Below are 22,493 nucleotides of genomic sequence, written 5' to 3'. Positions count from 1 at the left end.
GCTATCATATAATCATACAATAAAGGATCCTTCTTTCTATGTATTCGCAATACATTACATTTGTCTATGTTAAGAGACAGTTGCCACTCCCTGCACCAAGTGCCTATCCGCTGCAGATCTTCCTGCATTTCGCTACAATTTTCTAATGCTGCAACTTCTCTGTATACTACAGCATCATCCGCGAAAAGCCGCATGCAACTTCCGACACTATCTACTAGGTCATTTATATATATTGTGAAAAGCAATGGTCCCATAACACTCCCCTGTGGCACGCCAGAGGTTACTTTAACGTCTGTAGACGTCTCTCCATTGATAACAACATGCTGTGTTCTGTTTGCTACAAACTCTTCAATCCAGCCACACAGCTGGTCTGATATTCAGTAGGCTCTTACTTTGTTTATCAGGCGACAGTGCGGAACTGTATCGAACGCCTTCCGGAAGTCAAGAAAAATAGCATCTACCTGGGAGCCTGTATCTAATATTTTCTGGGTCTCATGAACAAATAAAGCGAGTTGGGTCTCACACGATCGCTGTTTCCGGAATCCATGTTGATTCCTACATAGTAGATTCTGGGTTTCCAAAAACGACATGATACTCGAGCAAAAAACATGTTCTAAAATTCTACAACAGATCGACGTCAGAGATATAGGTCTATAGTTTTGCGCATCCGCTCGACGACCCTTCTTTAAGACTGGGACTACCTGTGCTCTTTTCCAATCATTTGGAACCCTCCGTTCCTCTAGAGACTTGCGGTACACGGCTGTTAGAAGGGGGGCAAGTTCTTTCGCGTACTCTGTGTAGAATCGAATTGGTATCCCATCAGGTCCAGTGGACTTTCCTCTGTTGAGTGATTCCAGTTGCTTTTCTATTCCTTGGACACTTATTTCGATGTCAGCCATTTGTTCGTTTGTGCGAGGATTTAGAGAAGGAACTGCAGTGCGGTCTTCCTCTGTGAAACAGCTTTGGAAAAAGGTGTTTAGTATTTCAGCTTTACGCGTGTCATCCTCTGTTTCAATGCCATCACCATCCCGGAGTGTCTGGATATGATGTTTCGAGCCACTTACTGATTTAACGTAAGACCAGAACTTCCTAGGATTTTCTGTCAAGTCGGTACATAGAATTTTACTTTCGAATTCACTGAACGCTTCACGCATAGCCCTCCTTACGCTAACTTTGACATCGTTTAGCTTCTGTTTGTCTGAGAGGTTTTGGCTGCGTTTAAACTTGGTGTGAAGCTCTCTTTGCTTTCGCAGTAGTTTCCTAACTTTGTTGTTGTACCACGGTGGGTTTTTCCCGTCCCTCACAGTTTTACTCGGCACGTACCTGTCTAAAACGCATTTTACGATTGCCTTGAACTTTTTCCATAAACACTCAACATTGTCAGTGTCGGAACAGAAATTTTCGTTTTGATCTGTTAGGTAGTCTGAAATCTGCCTTCTATTACTCTTGCTAAACAGATAAACCTTCCCACCTTTTTTTATATTCCTATTAACTTCCATATTCAGGGATGCTGCAACGGCCTTATGATCACTGATTCCCTGTTCTGCACATACAGAGTCGAAAAGTTCGGGTCTGTTTGTTATCAGTAAGTCCAAGATGTTATCACCACGAGTCGGTTCTCTGTTTAATTGCTCGAGGTAATTTTCGGATAGTGCACTCAGTATAATGTCACTCGATGCTCTGTCCCTACCACCCGTCCTAAACATTTGAGTGTCCCAGTCTATATCTGGTAAATTGAAATCTCCACCTAAGACTATAACATGCTGAGAAAATTTATGTGAAATGTATTCCAAATTTTCTCTCAGTTGTTCTGCCACTAATACTGCTGAGTCGGGAGGTCGGTAAAAGGAGCCAATTATTAACCTAGCTTGGTTGTTGAGTGTAACCTCCACCCATAATAATTCACAGGAACTATCCACTTCTACTTCACCACAGGATAAACTACTACTAACAGCGACGAACACTCCACCACCGGTTGCATGCAATCTATCCTTTCTAAACATCGTCTGTACCTTTGTAAAAATTTCGGCAGAATTTATCTCTGGCTTCAGCCAGCTTTCTGTACCTATAACGATTTCAGCTTCGGTGCTTTCTATCAGCGCTTGAAGTTCCAGTACTTTACCAACGCAGCTTCGACAGTTGACAATTACAATACCGATTGCTGCTTGGTCCCCGCATGTCCTGACTTTGCCCCACACCCGTTGAGGCTGTTGCCCTTTCTGTACTTGCCCAAGGCCATCTAACCTAAAAAACCGCCCAGCCCACGCCACACAACCCCTGCTACCCGTGTAGCCACTTGTTGCGTGTAGTGGACTCCTGACCTATCCAGCGGAACCCGAAACCCCACCACCCTATGGTGCAAGTCGAGGAATCTGCAGCCCACATGGTCGCAGAACCGTCTCAGCCTCTGATTCAGACCCTCCACTCGGCTCTGTACCAAAGGTCCGCAGTCAGTCCTGTCGACGATGCTGCAGATGGTGAGCTCTGCTTTCATCCCGCTAGCGAGACTGGCAGTCTTCACCAAATCAGATAGCCGCCGGAAGCCAGAGAGGATTTCCTCCGATCCATATCGACACACATCATTGGTGCCGACATGAGCGACCACCTGCAGATGGGTGCACCCTGTACCCTCCATGGCATCTGGAAGGACCCTTTCCACATCTGGAATGACTCCCCCCGGTATGCACACGGAGTGCACATTGGTTTTCTTCCCCTCTCTTGCTGCCATTTCCCTAAGGGGCCCCATTACGCGCCTGACGTTGGAGCTCCCAACTACCAGTAAGCCCACCCTCTGCGACCGCCTGGATCTTGCAGACTGAGGGGCAACCTCTGGAACAGGACAAGCAGCCATGTCAGGCCGAAGATCAGTATCGGCCTGAAACAGAGCCTGAAACCGGTTCGTCAGACAAACTGGAGAGGCCTTCCGCTCAGCCCTCCGGAATGTCTTTGGCCCCCCTGCCACACCTTGAGACCACCTCCCACTCCACCACAGGTGAGGGATCAGCCTCAATGCGGGCAGTATCCCGGGCAACCACAGTCGTAGTCCGATCGGGGGATGCGTGGGACGAGCTGGCCGTCACCGACAAACCCCCATCCGGACCCCCACAGTGATGCCCATTGGCAACAGCCTCAAGCTGTGTGACCGAAGCCAACACTGCCTGAAGCTGGGAGCGAAGGGATGCCAACTCAGCCTGCATCCGAACACAGCAGTTGCAGTCCCTATCCATGCTAAAAACTGTTTTTCAAAGAACGTCTGAACTAATCTACAGAGAGCGCAAGCAAATCGACAACATTTAAACGGTTATTAAAATACAAGATTGCCTAGTAAATGCAGTAATGCTGCTACTTGCGCACTGCTGACACACTGCTCGGCGGCGGAAGGAGACTACGTGATTTTACACTATTCAGGTACTAAAAATGCGACGCTACAACTCTCAAATACTATAATACGCCCAAAATTTATGAATTAAACAATGCAAGTACCAAAAACACGCAAAGAAATTAAGAATTAAACTATGTAACAAATGAGTGAGCTAGGAGTATACGACTTGCTGCTGCAGCTGCTTATCCAACGGCGGCAGTTCAGATGAGATTTTATTGCTGATTCCATAAAGCTGGACCTACTGGTAAGGCAATTCAACAATTATTGAACTAATTCAAACACCCCGATCTCCCCGAGCAAATATGCACTGAACGTAGTCTAAAGTCGGTGTGGCGATTGTCAGTGTAAATGGACATTCCAAGCTCGATGGTACATAAAGTATTGTTATACGCGCTGAAAAAAATGCCGTACCATCTGCATGTTCTCCGCCAATTACAGGATGAGGATTTGGCAGAGTGTATGAATATGTACCGTGCCTAACTGTTATTATGGACTTGCCAAACTTTAATCATGCTTACTGTGATGATAGGATCAGAATATGAACAGTGCTACTTCCAATACTTGCAGACTCTGCACATAGTTTTCGTACAGAATTGACAGATTTCAAGAAAAGTTACTTACGAATTTCATACAAAGAAAAGTTACTTACGAATTTCATACAAAGAAAAGTTACTTATGAATTTCATACAAAGAAAAGTTACTTATGAATTCCATACAGTGACTGTGTTAGTTATAAATGTTTGCAACACATGAATAATTACAACTATGTTCAGTTACTGCACTCAAACATTATTATTACAGGACATCAACTGTGTGCAGTATGCGGCTAACACTTCATCTGTGCAAAAATTATGATAGACAAGACATGATCTGGCCCTAAAATATTGGTTATCTAACATCAAAATGCAATTAAAGTGTTTGAACTGCAAACTTTGTGTGGACCTCATTATTTAAAATAGCCTACTTCAGATGACCACTATTCAGCCAGATTCGATGGCGGCACAACTACTGATGCAAAATTAGCACATGTAAACAAAGTTCAGACAAAATCTACAGCCCACTGTCCCTCGCTGAGAACTCCATCAGTTGGGAAGTTTATCTGGATACGTTGCAACAGTTTCTTTTACCACAGCTTGTGCAGGATGAAAGTGTGCATAACATCATAGATATGGGTACTTTTAAATGATGTGTTTCCGAGAAGATTGATGGGCATGCAGAACACATGATATGGGTGGTGCATTCTCAATTCCTCATACCCAAGGACTACTACATTTGAGGATACATCACGAGACATGCATTTCACCAACACTGTATCATATCATTGGCAGAGCACTGAGACTGCATTAGACAAGCTGCTGCAGCTATAGCACCACAAATGCCCTGGAAATGTCTTTCATGCAGCAGCCGGGAGATGGGAGCTGTGGCGGGATGCAAATGGTGCTCATGTTGAATGTACCTTGTGATAAACATATGTCACTACAAATTATTTCAATGAAATTTATACTTAGCTGTATAATAAATTCACAAAAGGTAAAAATCACTAACAGTTAGAAGAAATTAAGCAGGACTTATGAGAAATGAATGCCACAAATGACATCTTCAGACAATGCAAAGCATTTGGATTTGTAGTAGCAAAACACACATTTGCAGAGATCAAATGTTCTCTAACTGGGCATAAAAAAGAAGATTATTATTGTTGTTGTTGTTGTTGTAATTGGATGAATATACACTTAAGCTTGACATTTGATCATCTTAAATGGATTTATGAATATTTTTCATTTATAGACATTGCTGGCTGTATCCAAGAAGGCAATAGTAGCCAACAAAGATGCCAGTAATTCACTGCACTCATTGCTGAATACTGGCACTGTATTTTACAAGAAAATTCAGGTAATTTATATGAAGATGATGGAAGCAAGACTGTTAAAAGCATTTTATGGTGACTTGGGCAGCAAAGGAAGTGTACAGGCAAGGACAGGAAGAAAAACTCCAATAAAATGCCGAGAGTGCCTGTACACACCTACACTGAATACAGAAGAAACTGCAGTAATAAAATTACTCAAAATAATACAAGATAAAAAAAGTTAGGTCTATCATGAAAACAGGTCAGAAACCGGCTCAAAAAAGTGTCTTGAATTTTCTGCTGATGGTATTTGACACATTCAAAGATAGGTATGTATGTGTAGTCTACCTCAAAGGATTTATTCAAAAGGTAGTAAGTTTTCATTCTTTTTTGTGTGCCTGCCAACAACTCTACACTGCTACTATGGGTTGAGTTGTCTCCTTATCACATAAGGCATTAGTGACTCTTAAAAACATTTAGTTCTGAGCAAGAGTACATGTGAAGCCTTCAGTGACTGCCATAGAAGAGTGTTAATAAAGGACAATAAGGACAAAAAGGACAATAAGCATGAAAAAAAATCTGGTTGCATGTAAAGTCTGTAAGCTGCACCAAAGTTAGTAAACCTATTCTGCCAGTCATAGCTCAAAACTGGATTTCTTGTTTGTCAAGAGCTCCCACTTTAACAATTAGGCTATCTGAGCACACTTCCATGTCTAGTTAAAACTTCCACTGTCAATGGTGTTTTCATCTATCATTTCCATGCATTTCTAGCAGAGGTTCATAAACAGGGTAAGTGGGAGCAGTACCAATGGGGAAATGGAGGCAGTGAAGAACAATTACTTACATTGCCACAAGCAACATATATTAAATGAATTTAACAAGTGGCCGGTGGTGGCCACAGCAGACAGTTTTGTTGCATCACTGGCAGTCACTGTATTAATGGACGAAATGAAAGAATGGACTGATGGTGATGAAAGCAGGAGATTGGAGTTGAAGTCCTGGCCTGACAAAAAGAACAGTTTGTACTGGTATCACTTCATGAAACTGCCTCTTCACAGATTTCACCCCATCATTTCATTCACTCAATGCATTTAATTTTTGTACATGAATCTTGTGGCAGGGTAAGCCTCCATCTACACCCTCCCCCAATGGTCCTATGACTATATACTCCTTGGCAGAAGCTATGATACAAGATGTGGCAATTTAATAACCACACTAGTGCTATGAAACATTTTGTCACCAATTACATCACAAAATTTATCACCTTCAATATATTCTTCTTACTGATTCCTACAACAATCCATAAGAATTTTGCATTACTCACAAAGCAGTGCTAAAAGGCTGTTTCTGTCAGCTTGTTGAGAACCTTCAGCACTTTTGCTTTCACCACTTCCATAATGTCAAATCATCTTGTCCCCTTAAGCACCAACTGGACTTAAAAGGAGCCACCACCACAGTGGACCTGGTCGGCGAATATAGTGAGTGGTCCAACATGGTGATGCTGCATTCCACACGGAACGCCTTTACAGACAAGGTGGAATGGGTTGGTGCATTGTCTTGGTGAAGCACCCAGGATTCATTGTTCTAAAAATCTGATCACCATTTCACGTCATTTGGATTAGCAATAAATATTCGCTTCCGTACACTTCCTTTAACATGGCACGAGTTTGCCCCAGTTTCACAAGAAACTTCAGGTTAACTTGTTGCTCCATCTGAACACTTTGGATGTCCACCCAGATGCCAGCACAAGGACTTTAATGGATGTCTGTTATCAGAGGACTGAGTGATGTCTAACTATGCCCACAGAACACTGAGTGGAGAGGCATCAACTGACACAAACACGTTAAGACCTGGCACAGTGCGCTCACTGTTTACTGGTAACAGCACCAATCCAGTTATTTAATTGTCATGCCACGTAGTGTCCAGAAATAACATGTGGAACACCAGTGACAATGAGAGTTTGACTCAGATCTGGAAGTATGTTCAAATAGCCTGATCGTTAAAAAGACTCCTCATAACAATCAGGAAACCTATGTTCAAGTCCAAGTCTGGCATAAATAGTAAATTTTCAGTTGTCGCTATAAGTTTATTAATATCCAGGTTTAGCATGTCTGAATAGTTTGCACTGATGTAATTTCACGTTACTACACCTTCACCGATTTCATCCTCATTGTTCCACTATTTTCATTAACAAGAATTTAATTACTTCCACAAAACTTACAAGTCCAGGCACTCATGAATGACACAAACTGAAATCAAGGGTAGCAAAGCTACTGCAGTAATGCTGAACTCTGCTTTCAAATGATCTGTCTACAAAGGAGTATCCAGGAGTACTGGCCCAGTTCGATCATCAAACCACAGCAGACATGAGTGACATAGATATTAATGCAGCAGCTTTGAGAAGCAAATAGAATCGTTGAAACTGAGAACTGCCACAGGACTCAATGTAACCTTTATCATATTCTATATAGCATTTACGGATGAGTTAACGCCTCTTAACTATAATATACTGTATATCACTATCAGAAAGCAAAAGTGTCCAGCACTTTAAAGAAAGCACTGGTTACAACCCTCTACAAGAGTAGCAGCAGAATTGATCCACAAAACTACTGTCCAGTATTACTTGCATCCTTGTGTTGTACAAAATTAGAACATATTCCAAGCTCAAATACAATGAGATGGCTCAAACATAATGAACTACTCTTGCCAAGCATGGATTCGGAAAACATCAGTCACATGAAAGCCGACTCTAATTATTCTCACAGGGCATCCCGAATGCCATGGATCAAGACAAACTGGTAGACCCAGTATTTCTTGACTTCCAAGAAGTTTTTGACTCTCTATCACATCAACACTAATTAACAAAAGTACAATCAAATGGGGGTATCAAATGAAATTTGTGACACTATTGAGGATTTTTTGGTATGGATGATGCAGAAGGTGATCTGGGATGGGGAATCACTGACAGATGTTGAAATAGCATCAGAAGTGCCATAGAGAAGTGTGTTGGGACCCTTGCCATTCCTGCAGTAATGTATTAATGACATGGCACACAACAGTTTCGGTTGTTAAGTGTACAAGCGCATCCCATAGCACAATCCTTTCAAAACAGTGGAGTACAACTTGAGTTCAGCCAGTCAGTCAGTGTGTGTCACTAGAGACAGCAAATACCAGTTTGTGTTTTGATTGATGCATGCAACTGCAGGAGAATATCTACTTCAGAAGTAAGAATTTAGGTTGGAAAATCTGAGATTACTATTGCTGGTGGAAAAAAGGCAAGAGATGCTGCTCCAAATCTGAAGTAAAAAGTATTTGAAACTTACTTCTTAACTGTTAATATAAAAATGGCAAGTAGGATTTCCAAAACATATCTCCACCCATGGGATCTATACCACCATCTGATTCCTTACATGTTTCACTTTTCGGCACATTATAATGGATCTGAGCATGATGAGTCTTGCAATTTTCATACAAAATGCGACAAAACTGCAGAAGCTGTCATCATTTGCCCCGTATAAAGTGAGTGATGTTATTTGGACTTAAAATTAAAACATAAGATTGCCATTTACATGTGATTACATCAAGATACAGCATTTCTGGAAGTCCTTCAAAATTATTCAACATACAGAAGACTAACTGAAATTTGTTCTCCTACTTTATACATATAGCAGACTTTACTTTCCAGCTTTACTTGTTTTATTCTTATTTGGAAGACTTTTTTAATAAAAATATTTTTACTTTAATAAACATACTGAACATAGCATCATACTGAATATGAGAAAACAGATGCTATTTTTGATATAAGCTGGTCCAGTATTCTTAGAAATCAGTTTTTGTCAGTAACTGTATACCACTTTTCCATTAGTGTCAGCTTTAGAGAATACAATCAACAAATGTCTACCTTCATGCTCTTCAATGAAGCCGAGCAACACATCCCATGCAAAACTATTATAACTTCAATGTTTACAATTTAGTGCTAAAATATACTAATTTTAAAATTGTTTACTACATTCAAGAACAAAAAGTTTGTCAAAAGCTTTGCAATAAACAAATGAACAGAGTACTGTGTCTTCTACTTTTGTGCAATTGAATTAAAAACAAACAAACAAACTCACTGAATTTCCAGGGTCTCTTGTGGGGCACCATGAGTACTGCTTTCAATCATGCTTTTGCTTCTTGCATCATCACTCTTTTTATCTAGTTCAGCGACAACATCTGGAATCCCTGTAACTACTGAATCCCCCATGAAGCTCATATTTTCAGTTGCTATAGGTGTTGTTTCATCTTTAATATAGGAGGACAAACTTGCAACTGAAAAATTGACAGAGCCTTAAAATCAGTACAAACTAACAGAGAATAAATGAAATATACACAATATTTGCATTTAGTTGTTGCAGTACCTGCACACAATGTAACTAAAATCTGCTTTAATGTGAAGAGAGATTCCACATCTCACTAAAACAAATAGACACACAAACTGCCATAAAAGAGACGAATGACTGTTAAAGAGTAGCCATGTCATGGAATCAAAACAATTAATTTATCAAAATAGTGCCTTACAAGCTCATGGGAATAATTACAACCTCCTACTCTATTGGTTGTATGGAGATTAATGGACCAAACTATGGTGTCATGAGTGCCTCATTCACAAAATAAGCCCCAAGAGGGTATTGTTGCCAGATTGTGGTAAAGGCTGTCTGGTTGTATTGCTACGGTGTGTTGAACTGAGGTATTGGGGACAATAACAATTGCATAAGATATAAAATGAACGTAGGGTCAGGTCTGCTTGTAGGCTGGGGAGTAGATGGGGACCCTGAGGAGCTTACTCTGTGGTGAGAGGGCACACACTGAATATAAGCCCCAGCCAACATACTGCAGATATGAAACAGTGACATAATAAACAACACCCCATTAGACCATAGATAGGAAGAGAATTCAAGAAAAAGTGGGAAACGACTAAATAAAATAGTGAAGATCACCAAGACATAGATGATGACAAAACAAGATAAAAGAAAAAAGATTAAAAAAAGCCAGCAGGCGGAAGCCAATATGAATGTGCTAGCAGAGAAATACTTGTCGCTGAGGCCTAAGATAAGACCTTGTATGTGTGTTACCGAAGGATACTGTGAATTACAGTGGTCTATACCCTGTAGACTCCTCATGAGTCACTGCAGATGTGACTTGGTGTGGACGTAGTGAATGGCAGACATAATTTCCATACATTCTGCCATATAAATACTGCATCCACTAGGCAGGGAGTGTTGTTCACGGGTCCTAGTGCAAGTGAAGGAGTATCAAACACACATGGTCTTCAACTCTTGAGCCATCAGAAGACAAACAATTGAAGGGCTCTGCACAAGAGAGTGCTATGCCACCTTTTCCTCTTATCCAGGTTGGTAGTTTCCTCATTGTCTCTAGGTGCAGCACAACCCACTATCTCTGTTAGTTTCTCGTATCAGGCTACAGTTAGCAAATGGCATTGCCTGATTGTAGCAGTGGAAAGACGTCAGTAAGGAAACAGCTTTATCTTTCAGGAACATCTAGTGATCCAGAAGCTGTTTTCTCAGATTTTGAAAATAAATATATTCCTCACACATCTGACCAAGAATCTTGAGTATGTGTTACATTTTCTTTGATATTGTGGCATAGTACTGCATTGTTGAAATATTTGTCCAGTTAATGTTGCATTGTATGCTATAACCAAAATAATTTATCTGCCCTTTACACAATGGGTAGGCAATGTATTTAGTATATTAAGAGGTGCATATTTGTATATTAAGCTATTACAGCATGCTAGATTCAACATAAACCTTGTAACTCTTGAATAAGTAGCATAGTATTCTGCAGTGCGCATAGCACTATACTGCCAAAATTTTATCCAATGTATTTATAGTTTCTCAAAGTCAAGGTTTAATTGCTATGCAACAATAATAACCACATGCAGGTTGTTGACAGTCTGTTTTATTTACAAAGTAAATTGACACAAAATCTCATGAAATATAATAAAATTTAAAACTGTTACTCTGTACCATTTAACCTATATTTTTGTGGCCTTTTTTAGAAATAATCAAAGTGGTGATGTCCATTTTCAGGAAGAGGATGACACTACCAATAAACCAACCATCATGACACCTATGCAGATTAAGAAAGCTTCTTGGAGAAACAGAAATCCAAATAACACCCAAAAAATGAAGAGGCAAGTAAGATGAAACAAAAGTTCTGCCTATGGCAGTGATGGAACAAAAGAGGGAGTTACTGGGCAAAGAAGCTGGAACCTAACTGTAAATGCAAAAAGCGGTGCTGGGTATTAATAGAAGATAAAGATTCCACAAATTTTAATTCTTTTTGGAATATGTTCAATTTCAACACATACAATGCATAATTGTTTTCTTGCATTATGGCAAACGCAATTACAAGGAAGAATGTAAAAAAGGGGCAAACATACCAATGAATCTAGAAGAAGCTTTAGCTATTCGTATTCAGAAAACATTTCAGGAAAACATGTAGATATTTGTCATCATTAGTTTTTGTCTTTGCATCAGTTACACAATAATAGGGGACATCTTCAAAACATTCAGAAAATAGTAGTACAGGTTCTGTGCAAACTGATGGTAGAGTTAGCATTCAAAACAGGTCAAACAAGTACTCTGACCAGTGTGTGGAGAATGTTAGGACCCATATTTACCTTATTCTGAAATACCAATCACATTCAAGAAGCCAAAACCCAACTAAAGTTTATCTGGATTATGACTTTACACAAAATATTATGTACCTTGGTGCAATGAAAGTGGTCATGAAACTGTCAGTGTCAACAAATACAGATGTATATTTTGAACAGAGTTCAACATTGGATTTAAGATCCCCAATCAGATACAGGCAATAAGGGTGATAAGTTAACCATTGCAAAAGAAAATGCCAGCAAAACATTAAATGACCTCGAACTTCAAAAACTCGAAGCCGAACACAAAGCACATTTACTCAGAGCAGAGTGAATGAAGCAGCTCTTATAACAGCAAGCTGAAGAAGCAAAGGAAAATGCTGACATACGTGTGATGACCACGGATCTTCAGCTAGAACTTCCTACTCCTATGGACCGGTGTTCTACAAATGCTAACTGTGGACTTTTAACTTTGGTGTCCATAACTGTACCAAAGAGGTGATGTATATGTTCCTGTGGAATGAGATAGTGGCAAAGAGAGGTAGCGATGAAATTGTTAGCTGTATTACAAAGTGGCAAAGCTAACAACGCAAAGAATCTTTTTGTGTTCTCAGACAACTGCGTTGGGCAGAACAAGAATTTGAACATTATGGCTTTCTGACACCATACAGTAACCAGTGGTCAATTTGATTCTGTGGAGCACTGCTTTCTTATCCCAGGCCACATTTTTTCTGCCTTCAGACAGGGATTTTTCTAGAATCGAGAAGTTCAAAACAGCTCACTGTGGAAATGTGTATACCACTAATGAACGGAAAGATATTATTTCAAAAAGCTGCAAGAAGAAACCATTCAAAGTCACCACTATGGAGAAAGGATATTTTTTTTTAATGCAACTGAATGTTTTTCGAACAGAATTCAGAAGAGGACAACTGCTGATGACACAATGCCTCTTAAGTTCATCAACATTCACAGTTTCCAATTCCTGAGTGAAACAACATGAACAATGTATGTGAAATTTTCTGTGCACAGTGAAGCAGTTCCAGTCACAACCGCAAAGCGAGGATGGCCAGCAGATGTTCAGCTCATTCAGAAGAACAGGGAACCAATTCCACTCGACTCAAAGAAGTTCAATGATTTGCAAAATGGTTCAAATGGCTCTGAGCACTATGGGACTTGACATCTATGGTCATCAGTCCCCTAGAACTTAGAACTACTTAAACCTAACTAACCTAAGGACAGCACACAACACCCAGCCATCACGAGGAAGAGAAAATCCCTCAATGATTTGCAGAATCTACTCCAGTTCATCCTGCCAGTGCACCATTCATTTTATAATAGTATTAAGTGCAAAGAGATGGGAGGTGTAGAAAGTGGTGGTGATTATGACTGCCCTCTTAATGTCAACTGAACAACCTGATCTTTTTGTCAACAAAGAATATTCTGATTTGCTCGACATCTGTTTCATATATCATATTAAAACACACTTTTATTACATACTGCCAAATATTTAGTATGCAATAGGTATTAATTAATAAACATCATTCTTTACTGACATTGTGCCAAGTTCTGAGCAAGAAAGTGGTAAGCCACCATTATTCGTGCAAGCCTACATTTAATTGAAATTTACGTAATGTTTTTGAGATATACCATGCCATTATACAAACTGAAAACATGCCTAACATAAACCAATACAAGTAAAGGCACTTAAAGTAAAATACGAAAATCTGACTTACAGAATTTTTTGAAACTTTTCAAATGCACTTTTGTCAGAAAAACAAAAGTGTGGTGTAACACTATCTCACCTCCGGACCCTTGAATTGGAGAAAAATCAAGGAACCAAGCGAAAGAGCCAGGCAAATTTGTGGGGAAGGAAAGAATCACGGGGTGTTTGTGAGAGTAAGGTAGTGAGTGGATTGAGATGTGGCAAGCAAAAGTCATAATAGATAGACCAAAACTATTTAATTAACTGAATTCCTGACTTTAATCAATTTTCTGAAAGCTGAATTTCTGTATTGGCAGTGCAAGATCCATGGAGGGAATCCCTACCTCTACCAGGAGACTGCCCACAGGGATCGAGTAGAAGTGGTAACAGAGTTAACTTGCCATCAAATATGACACTTGAGAAGTGATATGTCTTAATCACATTAAGTAGCTCATTACGTAGAGTTCTAGTTGTGAGTGGATGTCTCCATGTTGGCAAAAAATGCATCACCCAGATTCTGATTGTGGTAAATAGGAAGTGGTGTACATGGCCAATATTCTGCTTTCTGTATAGTGCCTTGTAGTTGTCACTCTATAACACTCATCATGTTGAAAGAATTATTATAGAAGCAGAACTCTACTGTGTAAGGATTGTGAGACCACACCTCTGTGAGTCAAATGAGGAGATGGTCATTTTCAGGACAGAACCTTGTGGGACTCTGTTTTCCTGTATATGGGGAGTGCTGTAGGAACTACCAATTTGAACTCTGAAGATACAGAAAATTTTGAATCCAAATTGGGAGGGAGCCACAGAAGCCCCACTCATGTAAGGTGGTGGAGATAGGGAAGGGTCACGTGATGATGTAGGCATTATGCAGGTAGACTCCAGACAAAGTAGGTTTACTGGCTTCCCTCCCACATTCAAACTGTTAGACCTGAGGCCTTTTGATTCAAGAGTCTAGCACAGTTGACTTACCATCCACTCAAACTACTTGCAAGGGGCATTGGAAAGACCGATTGGTCTGTAGCTAACCATTTCAAAACTAGTAAGATCATAGATTCCTTCCACTGGGAAGGCAACATGCCCTCAACATAAATTCAGTTAAAAACAGCAAAGTTGTGGTGTTTGCCTTTTATAGGTAGATGTTGCCAAATTTGATTCTGCATTTGATCAGGGACGGAACTGTACAGAGTTTTAGCACATAAGTGTGCTGTGGTGTACCCACTTAGAAGAAAGCAGAGCTGCAGCATTCAAAACACTGTCTGCTTGCCTTTCATTGAGACACTAATGTTCAGGCAAAATGCACTGCCAGATGGTCGACGATGATAGTGGGGTCAGATTCCTCTATGGCATCCTTGCAGATGTCCGAGATATTAGTCACATTTTGTTGACCACAAATACATTGTAATTTCACACAAGTCTGTGAGAGAGGTATGAACTCTAATAGTGGATACAAAATTTTCCCTGTGTACCTTCTTCTGTCTTTTTATAAAGTAGCAGGCTCTGGCTTGGATACACTTAAAGATGACAAGAGCACCTTTCTACAGAGGGCACTTATAGTGTTGGAGAGCCTTTCTGCAACATTTGATGGCTACAGTGATCTCTTACATCCATCATAGAACTGGCCTCCAATGGGGGAATCTTGAGGAAAATGGTATCACTAGGTCTGCTGAGTGCACGATCATCATGATCATGTTTGTCTGAGGGTCTCTTCAGCAGTCCCATAGGAAGGTGTGTCATGGATCAGGCAAGTGCTAAAGTGTGCCAGTCAACATTCTTAAGCATCCAACGCAGAGAGTATCCAGCTGAGTAATAGTGTGGGAGGCATGAAATGACTGGGAGAGGGGTAATTACCACTACAGAAATCATCATGAACCTTCGATTGTATAGAAGGGCTACAGACCGTAAGGTCAAAGGCTGAAATAAGTGGAGGGAGGGGGCAGTATTTAGCATAAAATGTCAAAGTGTAAAAACCCTTGTTCTAACAATTACCACAGTTACCGGTCTTAAAAGCTACACCATTAAGGATTAAGAGCATTAAAATCAGCCATTAAAAGAAAGTGTGGGGGTAACAGAGATCAAACCTAATTATCTTGTGGAATGTCCTCTCCCCCTTGTGGGGAGGGGGGGGCGGTGGGGCGTGGGGCGGGGAGCGGGAGGGCGGGGAGGGGGAGGGGGTAGGACACAAGAGAAATTGCAAAGAGTGAATTCTAAATTTGTTCATATGCATACCGCTACTGGTGTATGTGTGGACACACACACACACACACACACACACACACACACACACACAGAGGGTCTTTTTCAAGTTCAATTTCTTCTTGTAACAGGTTCAATAATAATCTAGTATAGGTGAACATGTCATAGCAAATTGGGGTCCCTGAAGAGCTACGCAAACCACTAAGTGAAGTGAGAGCAGGTGTTTTAGTTCACAGTCCCGAGTTTTAGTCCCGAGTGCAGTTGTAAAGGTGGAGGAGGGAGGGGGGGGGGGCATTCTTTTACATTTTTACATGAACAGATGAATTGGGGTGGCTGCTAGGGTGCAGTGATGAGGCAGGAGAAGGAATATGCATCCTTGGGTTGATGATGGAAGACTTACATTTTGGAATTAGCTTTCATCATATGGACATGGAAAAGGCAACTTTACTTGTTCCTGGCTACCTTACATATTAAACAATCTAACATCTTGAAATCTTGGATCTTATGTTCCCTTCTTCCAGCATGGCAGCCTGGTGATTTGGCGACATGATCTATCGATTCATTTGTAGATGACGTATAGCACAATTTCAAACATCTGAAGCATCTCATAACGACTGGTACAGAAGATTTTATACTACACAGGTAGACTAACCTTTTCTTTATACAGTGGTAAGCCACCTTCAACACCCAAGATAAATGTTCTGGTGACTGCTCTTTTATCTTTAGAATCTCACTTAACCCAATGGATGAAACAGTCACCATGCTGTTCCAAATTAGCATGACATTTTTCCACGCATTTTAAGTATAAGGTCTTTGTGGAAAATTATACCTGTCAACATATTTAGGTTCCTTTGAGCAATAACTGTGACAAGGACATTACCAATTTCGTCATAGCTTAACAATGCCTGTGGCAGAGCACAGAAGTTTTGTTTGGACCAGTACAGATTCTATATGTATTGTTTATTGAGTTGACATCTCCACAAAAAATAACAGCTTCGTATTTAGAAAAGATTCACTCCCAGTCCTGGTGCAGACCACAAACTGAGATATTTATCTCTCTCCTAGTTAGATAGGTTGGTTTCCATCTCAATTTGTACATAAAATGAGGGAAATGTACTGGAGTTTTATCCTTCTGGCTTAAAAACACTATTGCACTGATGAGGCTGCTGGGGCCATATGGCCACTAGTGTGGTTCAACTTAATCCTGTTTAGTACAACTGATCCACTCTTGCCAGGAAACTACCCACTCTGACCAGGGACTCTCCCTATGTGCACACCCTGCCTAACCAATGATCACCTGGCACGAAGGTTTTTTCCCAGAGTTCTCATGTCCCAAAGAAGATAAACATATACTCCTTGGCATTCGTGGAGAGAAACAGCATGTTCCCTGTATAGGTACCTGAAGAACTGCCACTCCCACCCCCCTCCCTCTTTCTATACTGTACTCATGATCCAGTAGAACCACAGCACTCTAACAATGCCAGCTGCTCTATTCAACTCCAGTCCAGGTACTTTTCCTCCTTTCATGGTCTTGATCGCATCCTCTACTTCTGTCCACATTAGAGCCATCTCTACATGCTCTACATCCTCAAGCTTCCGATTTTCCCTCTTGCATGCTTCCATTGGGATTTATTAACTCATCAAAATATTCATGTATTTCCTGTAGATTAACAACTTCCTTTCCTTCTTTATTTTTCACTCTGACATTTTCCATCACACCTGTCTTCTTAGTCTCAACCATTCCACAGACAACCTTCTTATTCTCCTCACTGTCTGCTTCCATCATTTTTGTTTATTCTTCCATCCATTTCATATTCTCCCAAACTACCACTCTCTTACCCACTTTCTTCCTGCAGTAGTCATTTCTTGCTTCCACTGTTCACTTTTGAAACCATTAAGTTACAAAAAATATAATGTTCTAGAAATATTTTCTGTGTTTTTTTACCTTTAATTACTAAATAAATCTGTTATTTCTAAAACTGAATGTAACATCTATGTCATTATATACTTACCACTGATGGGTGTGCTAGCAAATTCTGACTCACTCAAACTATTAGTCAATAAGTCAATCTGATTTGCAAGATCCGCCACTTCCTGAAGTTTTGAACTATCTGGAAAATGAAACAGCATCAAGTCAGTCACATGTCACCACAGTAACATTACAGCAATGGCTGAATTTCTGACTAGATCCACATGCAAGTAAAGAGCATAATGTGTTGCGTGTGCTGAATAGGTGGAAAGGAAGGGATATCCAGTAGCCAGATGCAAAAATTTGACAGACCATAATTCCAGAGTTCTACGAATTTTCCCAGTAGCCACTACACTGCTTTTATTTTGGTCTTCACATATGCTTTAAAGAAAAATTACAATATTTATTTCTTTTCAGAATTACATAACCAGGAAATGATTAAAATCTCAGAAATGTCAGTTCAAATTTTTGTTTTAAGCCACAGCAACAAACAAGCTTATTTTGAACAACACACAACATTCATCAATTTTATACTGCTGTCCATCTATGAATACTTATAGGCATAAAAAGTCAGTGTCATTTGATAAGCTGTGCTTCAAAGAAACTACCCCACTTTTACAATACGGAGAAGTTGATTCTGAATGTTCAATGTCAGGTCAGTTTGGGTGGAACCCACAAGGCAGTGCTGCATTAACAGCCACAAGCTGGTAACTGCCAGTTTTGCGAGATGTGGGTTACAGTGACAGACATGCCAGTGCATTATGAAGCCAGGATAACCAAGAGCAGCAGTAAACTTTACTGCGCAGCAGAAACTGTGTCGCACATGGGGCAATGTCGCCACACCAGAATAAGTCTCTTGTTATGGGTGATGTAAATAGGTGCCGGGTTTCAGTGAAACAAATGTGTGTAAGAGGCATATAAATAAGTCTGCACTTAGAGGTAGGTGCTTATTTCTCATCCCTGGAAACCAGCAGCAGCACCACCACCGCAACATCAGAGGTACACTAGACCTTGAGACAACTGGGCGCCAGCAGCAGCAGCAGCAGCAGCAGCAGCAGCCAGGGGTTCGAGACCGAGCTGCACCTGCTGCCAGCTCTATGTCCTTCACGGGACTTTACAGCCCCAGTGACCTGCCATCTGGGCCTGCCACCTACGATGCCAATTCCTTCATAGGATTTTGTGCCACAGTGGCAGCTGTTGCCCAACTTCTACCACAGGGCAGCAATACATACCCCACCCACAGTAGTCCTCACATACCATAATCGAGCACAAATTTTATTACTGCGTGGGCAAAATATAACTTTTCGTGCTCACGTCATTTTAGTAATAAGAACTTGTGTCCTGAAGGTAGATGCAATGTGAAACTAGGCACCAAGTTTTATCTGTGATGCACCCATGAACCGACTGATGTTCTGTATGAAATGGATAATTTTAATCAAGCTATTATATTACAAAAATTGTGACAATGTTACGGTGAAGGAAAAAATGTTGGCTAACAATATGTGTTTTAAATATTAAAGAGGTTTTGTTTCATCCAGTTCAGGTTGAGGGTAATGAACAACCAACTTAAAGTGAACACATGCTGGAATATTCACTCACGCATCATAATACTGAAAATCGAATGGCAGAGTTTATGGAGGGAAGGGATCACTGTGAGGGGCATGCTCATCAGCTCCTGATGCACGTAGGACATAATGTTATTTGCACAGCATTTGAATCTGATCTATCTCATAAATCTTTTTGGCCAATTGGTTCACAGTTGTACAAAACTGTAATATAAGGCACATCACTAGGATGGAGTGGCATAGTAGGGCAGAGATGAGAGCGGCAACCAATAGGAAGCAAACAAAAAGAAGTAGTGGGGCAAGTCATATTTAAGCTGGTCTTTAAAGCGTGAGAAGCTCATTTTTAAGAGTGCAAGTTTTGGTGACATTTGTGCGATTGATTTTTAGGTGCCTAGTGGCCATTTAGTACAACTGTGGAGACTGATTATTTCGCGAGTCCACTGCAACATAGAATTTTTCAGAGAGCGTGATCTTAGAGAAACTGGAAAGTTTCATATGGAAGTGATTTAATACATATTAACAGTCTGAACTGTTTTAATTATGTATAGCGGGAAATAATTTACGTCTGCTTTGAGAATTCAGTTGTCTGCCAAAGTGGACTGAAGTAACTAATGCCACCACTAAAATTGTGTTTAGGGAATGAACATTATAATTTCAAAAGTGTTTGTTGTTGCTTAGTTCATTTGTTACAAGCAATGAGCTACACTGATCAGCCAGAACATTATGACCACCTACCTAATAGTTGGTATGTCCTTTGGCACAGATAACAGCAGAAACATGTTATGGTGTGGAAGCAATGAGCCCCCCATAGGTCACTGGAGGGAGTTGGCACCACATACACACACACACAAGTCACCCAATTCCCGTATATCCTGGGGAGGGGGATGAGCTCTGACGCTATGTGCAACCACATCCCAGGCGTGTTCGGGTTCAGATCTGTCAAGTTGGGGGGCCAGCACATCAATTGGAACTCGCCACTGCGTTCCTCGAACCTCTCCATCATACTCGTGGCCTTGTGAAATGGTCCATTATCTCACTGCAAAATGCCACTGCCATCAGGAAACGTGATCGTCATGGAGAGGTGTACGTCGTCTGCAACCAGTGTATAATACTCCTTGGTCATCATGGTGTCTTCCACAAGCTCCACTGGACCCATGGATGCCCACGAGTGCTTCCCAGAGCATAATGGAGCTGCCGTCAGCTTATCTCTGTCCCATAGTTCACCCAGAAGATGATGAATTCACACCCTTCCGTTGGCATGATTAAGTAGGTATTGGGATCCATCATACCACACAACACGCTGCCACTGCACCTATGTCCACTGCCAATTGTCAAGTGCCCATTTCAGTAATGCGATGTTGTGGTGTTAATATTGGCACATGCATGGGTCGTCGGCTGCAGAAGGCCATCATTAGGAGCGTTTGGTGCACTGCGTGTTCAGACACACTTTTATTTTGCCCAGAATTAAAGTCTTATGTTAGTTCTGCAATAGTTCACTACCCGTCCTGTTTTACCAGTCTACCCAGTCCACAATGTCCAAAATCTGTAATGAGAGGTGGCCGCCCAATCCAAAATGTCTGGATGTGGTTTTGCCTCAGTTTTGCCATGTGTTGAAGACATTCACCACAGCACTGCTTGAACACCCAACAAGTTATGCAGTTTCCTCACTGCTTGTGCTGAGCCTTTGGGCCATTGCAAACTGCTCTCACTTCAACTCAGATAGATTTTGTGCTTTGCACAGGGACAACACACAGATACTAAATGCACCATGTGCATGTTCACTAGCAGTCGTTCCTAACCAGGTGATGTTCCTACCACCTGGACAGGATTATATTAATAGTAGGTTGGGGGTCGAACATTCTGGCAGATCAGTGTAGATTGACAAGTCCACAAAGAACTTCTAAGGCTAGTATACATGGTGACACTAGGTTGCACAATCTTTTCCAGAAACGAGTTCCGTGCATGTAGTTTCTTACATAGCTGTAGACACAGCGACAACATTGTACACACCAGTTTCGTTGTTTTGTGAGTGCCGGAGTCATGTCTGGAAGTTTTGGCAGCTGCATAAGTTGTAGCGAAATTAATAATTGTCTGCGTGAAATCGCTGCATAAAAAAGGAAACTAGATTTTTTGGGTTTGTAACTGGTTAAACAAAAGATATCAAGCTCAGTTGGTCAGCACCCTTGCTGAAAGAAATTGTTGTGGAAGACCTGAGAAGTTATTTCTGTCTAAAAACATCACCAGATCATGAAACTTCCTGGCAGATTAAAACTGTGTGCCAGACCGAGACTCAAACTCGGGACCTTTGCCTTTAGCGGGCAAGTGCTCTGCCAACTGAGCTACCCAAGCATGACTCACGCCCCACTCTCACAGCTTTAATTCCGCCTCGTCTCCTCACTTGACTGTGAAAGGCAAAGGTCCCGAGTTCGAGTCTCGGTCTGGCACACAGTTTTAATCTGCCAGGAAGTTTCATATCAGTGCACACTCCGCTGTAGAGTGAAAATTTCATTCTAATCGCTGGATCAGTTTACATTTCTTTTAAATGAAGTTAATAATTCAATAAGGAAGGAAGACACTGTAATGCATGAAGCACTATAGCCACAACTGAAACTACAAATTAAACTGTCTACATGGATACTCTGCAAATCACAATTAAGTGCCTGGCAGATGGTGTGTTTCTTGGCAACTGGTGAATCATATTTTTCTCTACAGTACCTATAATGTGTTCCAAAAATCAATACTGCCAAATTCAGCATTGTTCTCTTAGCAGTTGCAGACAGTAATTACTTTTCAAATAATTTTGGTTGAAACAGGAGGAGTACCCAACTGTGAAATTTTTACACACAGTACTCTAAAAAAAATCGGCAATAGAGCCAGAACTCTCAGCCTGCCAGAAGAGACAGTTTTAGCTGGTGATGATGCATTTATGTTAACACCATATTTAATGGAATCTTTATCAAAGCATGGTCCACCAAGTTTCAAAGAAAGAATATTCAATTACAGATTGTCAAGAGTTCACCCTGTAGTGGAAAATGCACTTGGGAATTTAGTTTCCAAATTTCCTGTACACACATTACATTAAGAAAGAATCGGTGTACTCAAAACATGGAATTTTAACCTTTTAGACATGAGCTGTTCCACAGCCAGATGTTTTGTTTATCTGTATTTTTCTGAA

The 22,493-nt window shown here is 40.8% G+C and overlaps 1 protein-coding gene across 3 annotated transcripts in view; it reads right to left on the bottom strand.

The window, feature by feature from the left end:
- Positions 1–22,493, bottom strand: part of LOC126263010 (EH domain-binding protein 1) — a 206,933-nt gene that overhangs the window by 148,798 nt on the left and 35,642 nt on the right. For all 3 annotated transcript variants that reach the window (XM_049959974.1, XM_049959975.1, XM_049959976.1), the window contains exons 5-6: positions 17,797–17,895; positions 9,341–9,536 (exon numbers count right to left, since the gene is read on the bottom strand). In XM_049959974.1, the coding sequence (XP_049815931.1) occupies positions 9,341–9,536; positions 17,797–17,895 (295 nt within the window). The remainder of the gene's footprint in view (positions 1–9,340; positions 9,537–17,796; positions 17,896–22,493) is intronic.

This window comes from Schistocerca nitens, chromosome 6 (assembly GCF_023898315.1).
Source record: "Schistocerca nitens isolate TAMUIC-IGC-003100 chromosome 6, iqSchNite1.1, whole genome shotgun sequence".
In the NCBI taxonomy this organism is placed as follows: domain Eukaryota; kingdom Metazoa; phylum Arthropoda; class Insecta; order Orthoptera; family Acrididae; genus Schistocerca; species Schistocerca nitens.
Note: the sequence above shows the minus strand (reverse complement) of the source record. Positions and strands in the feature narration are given on the sequence as shown.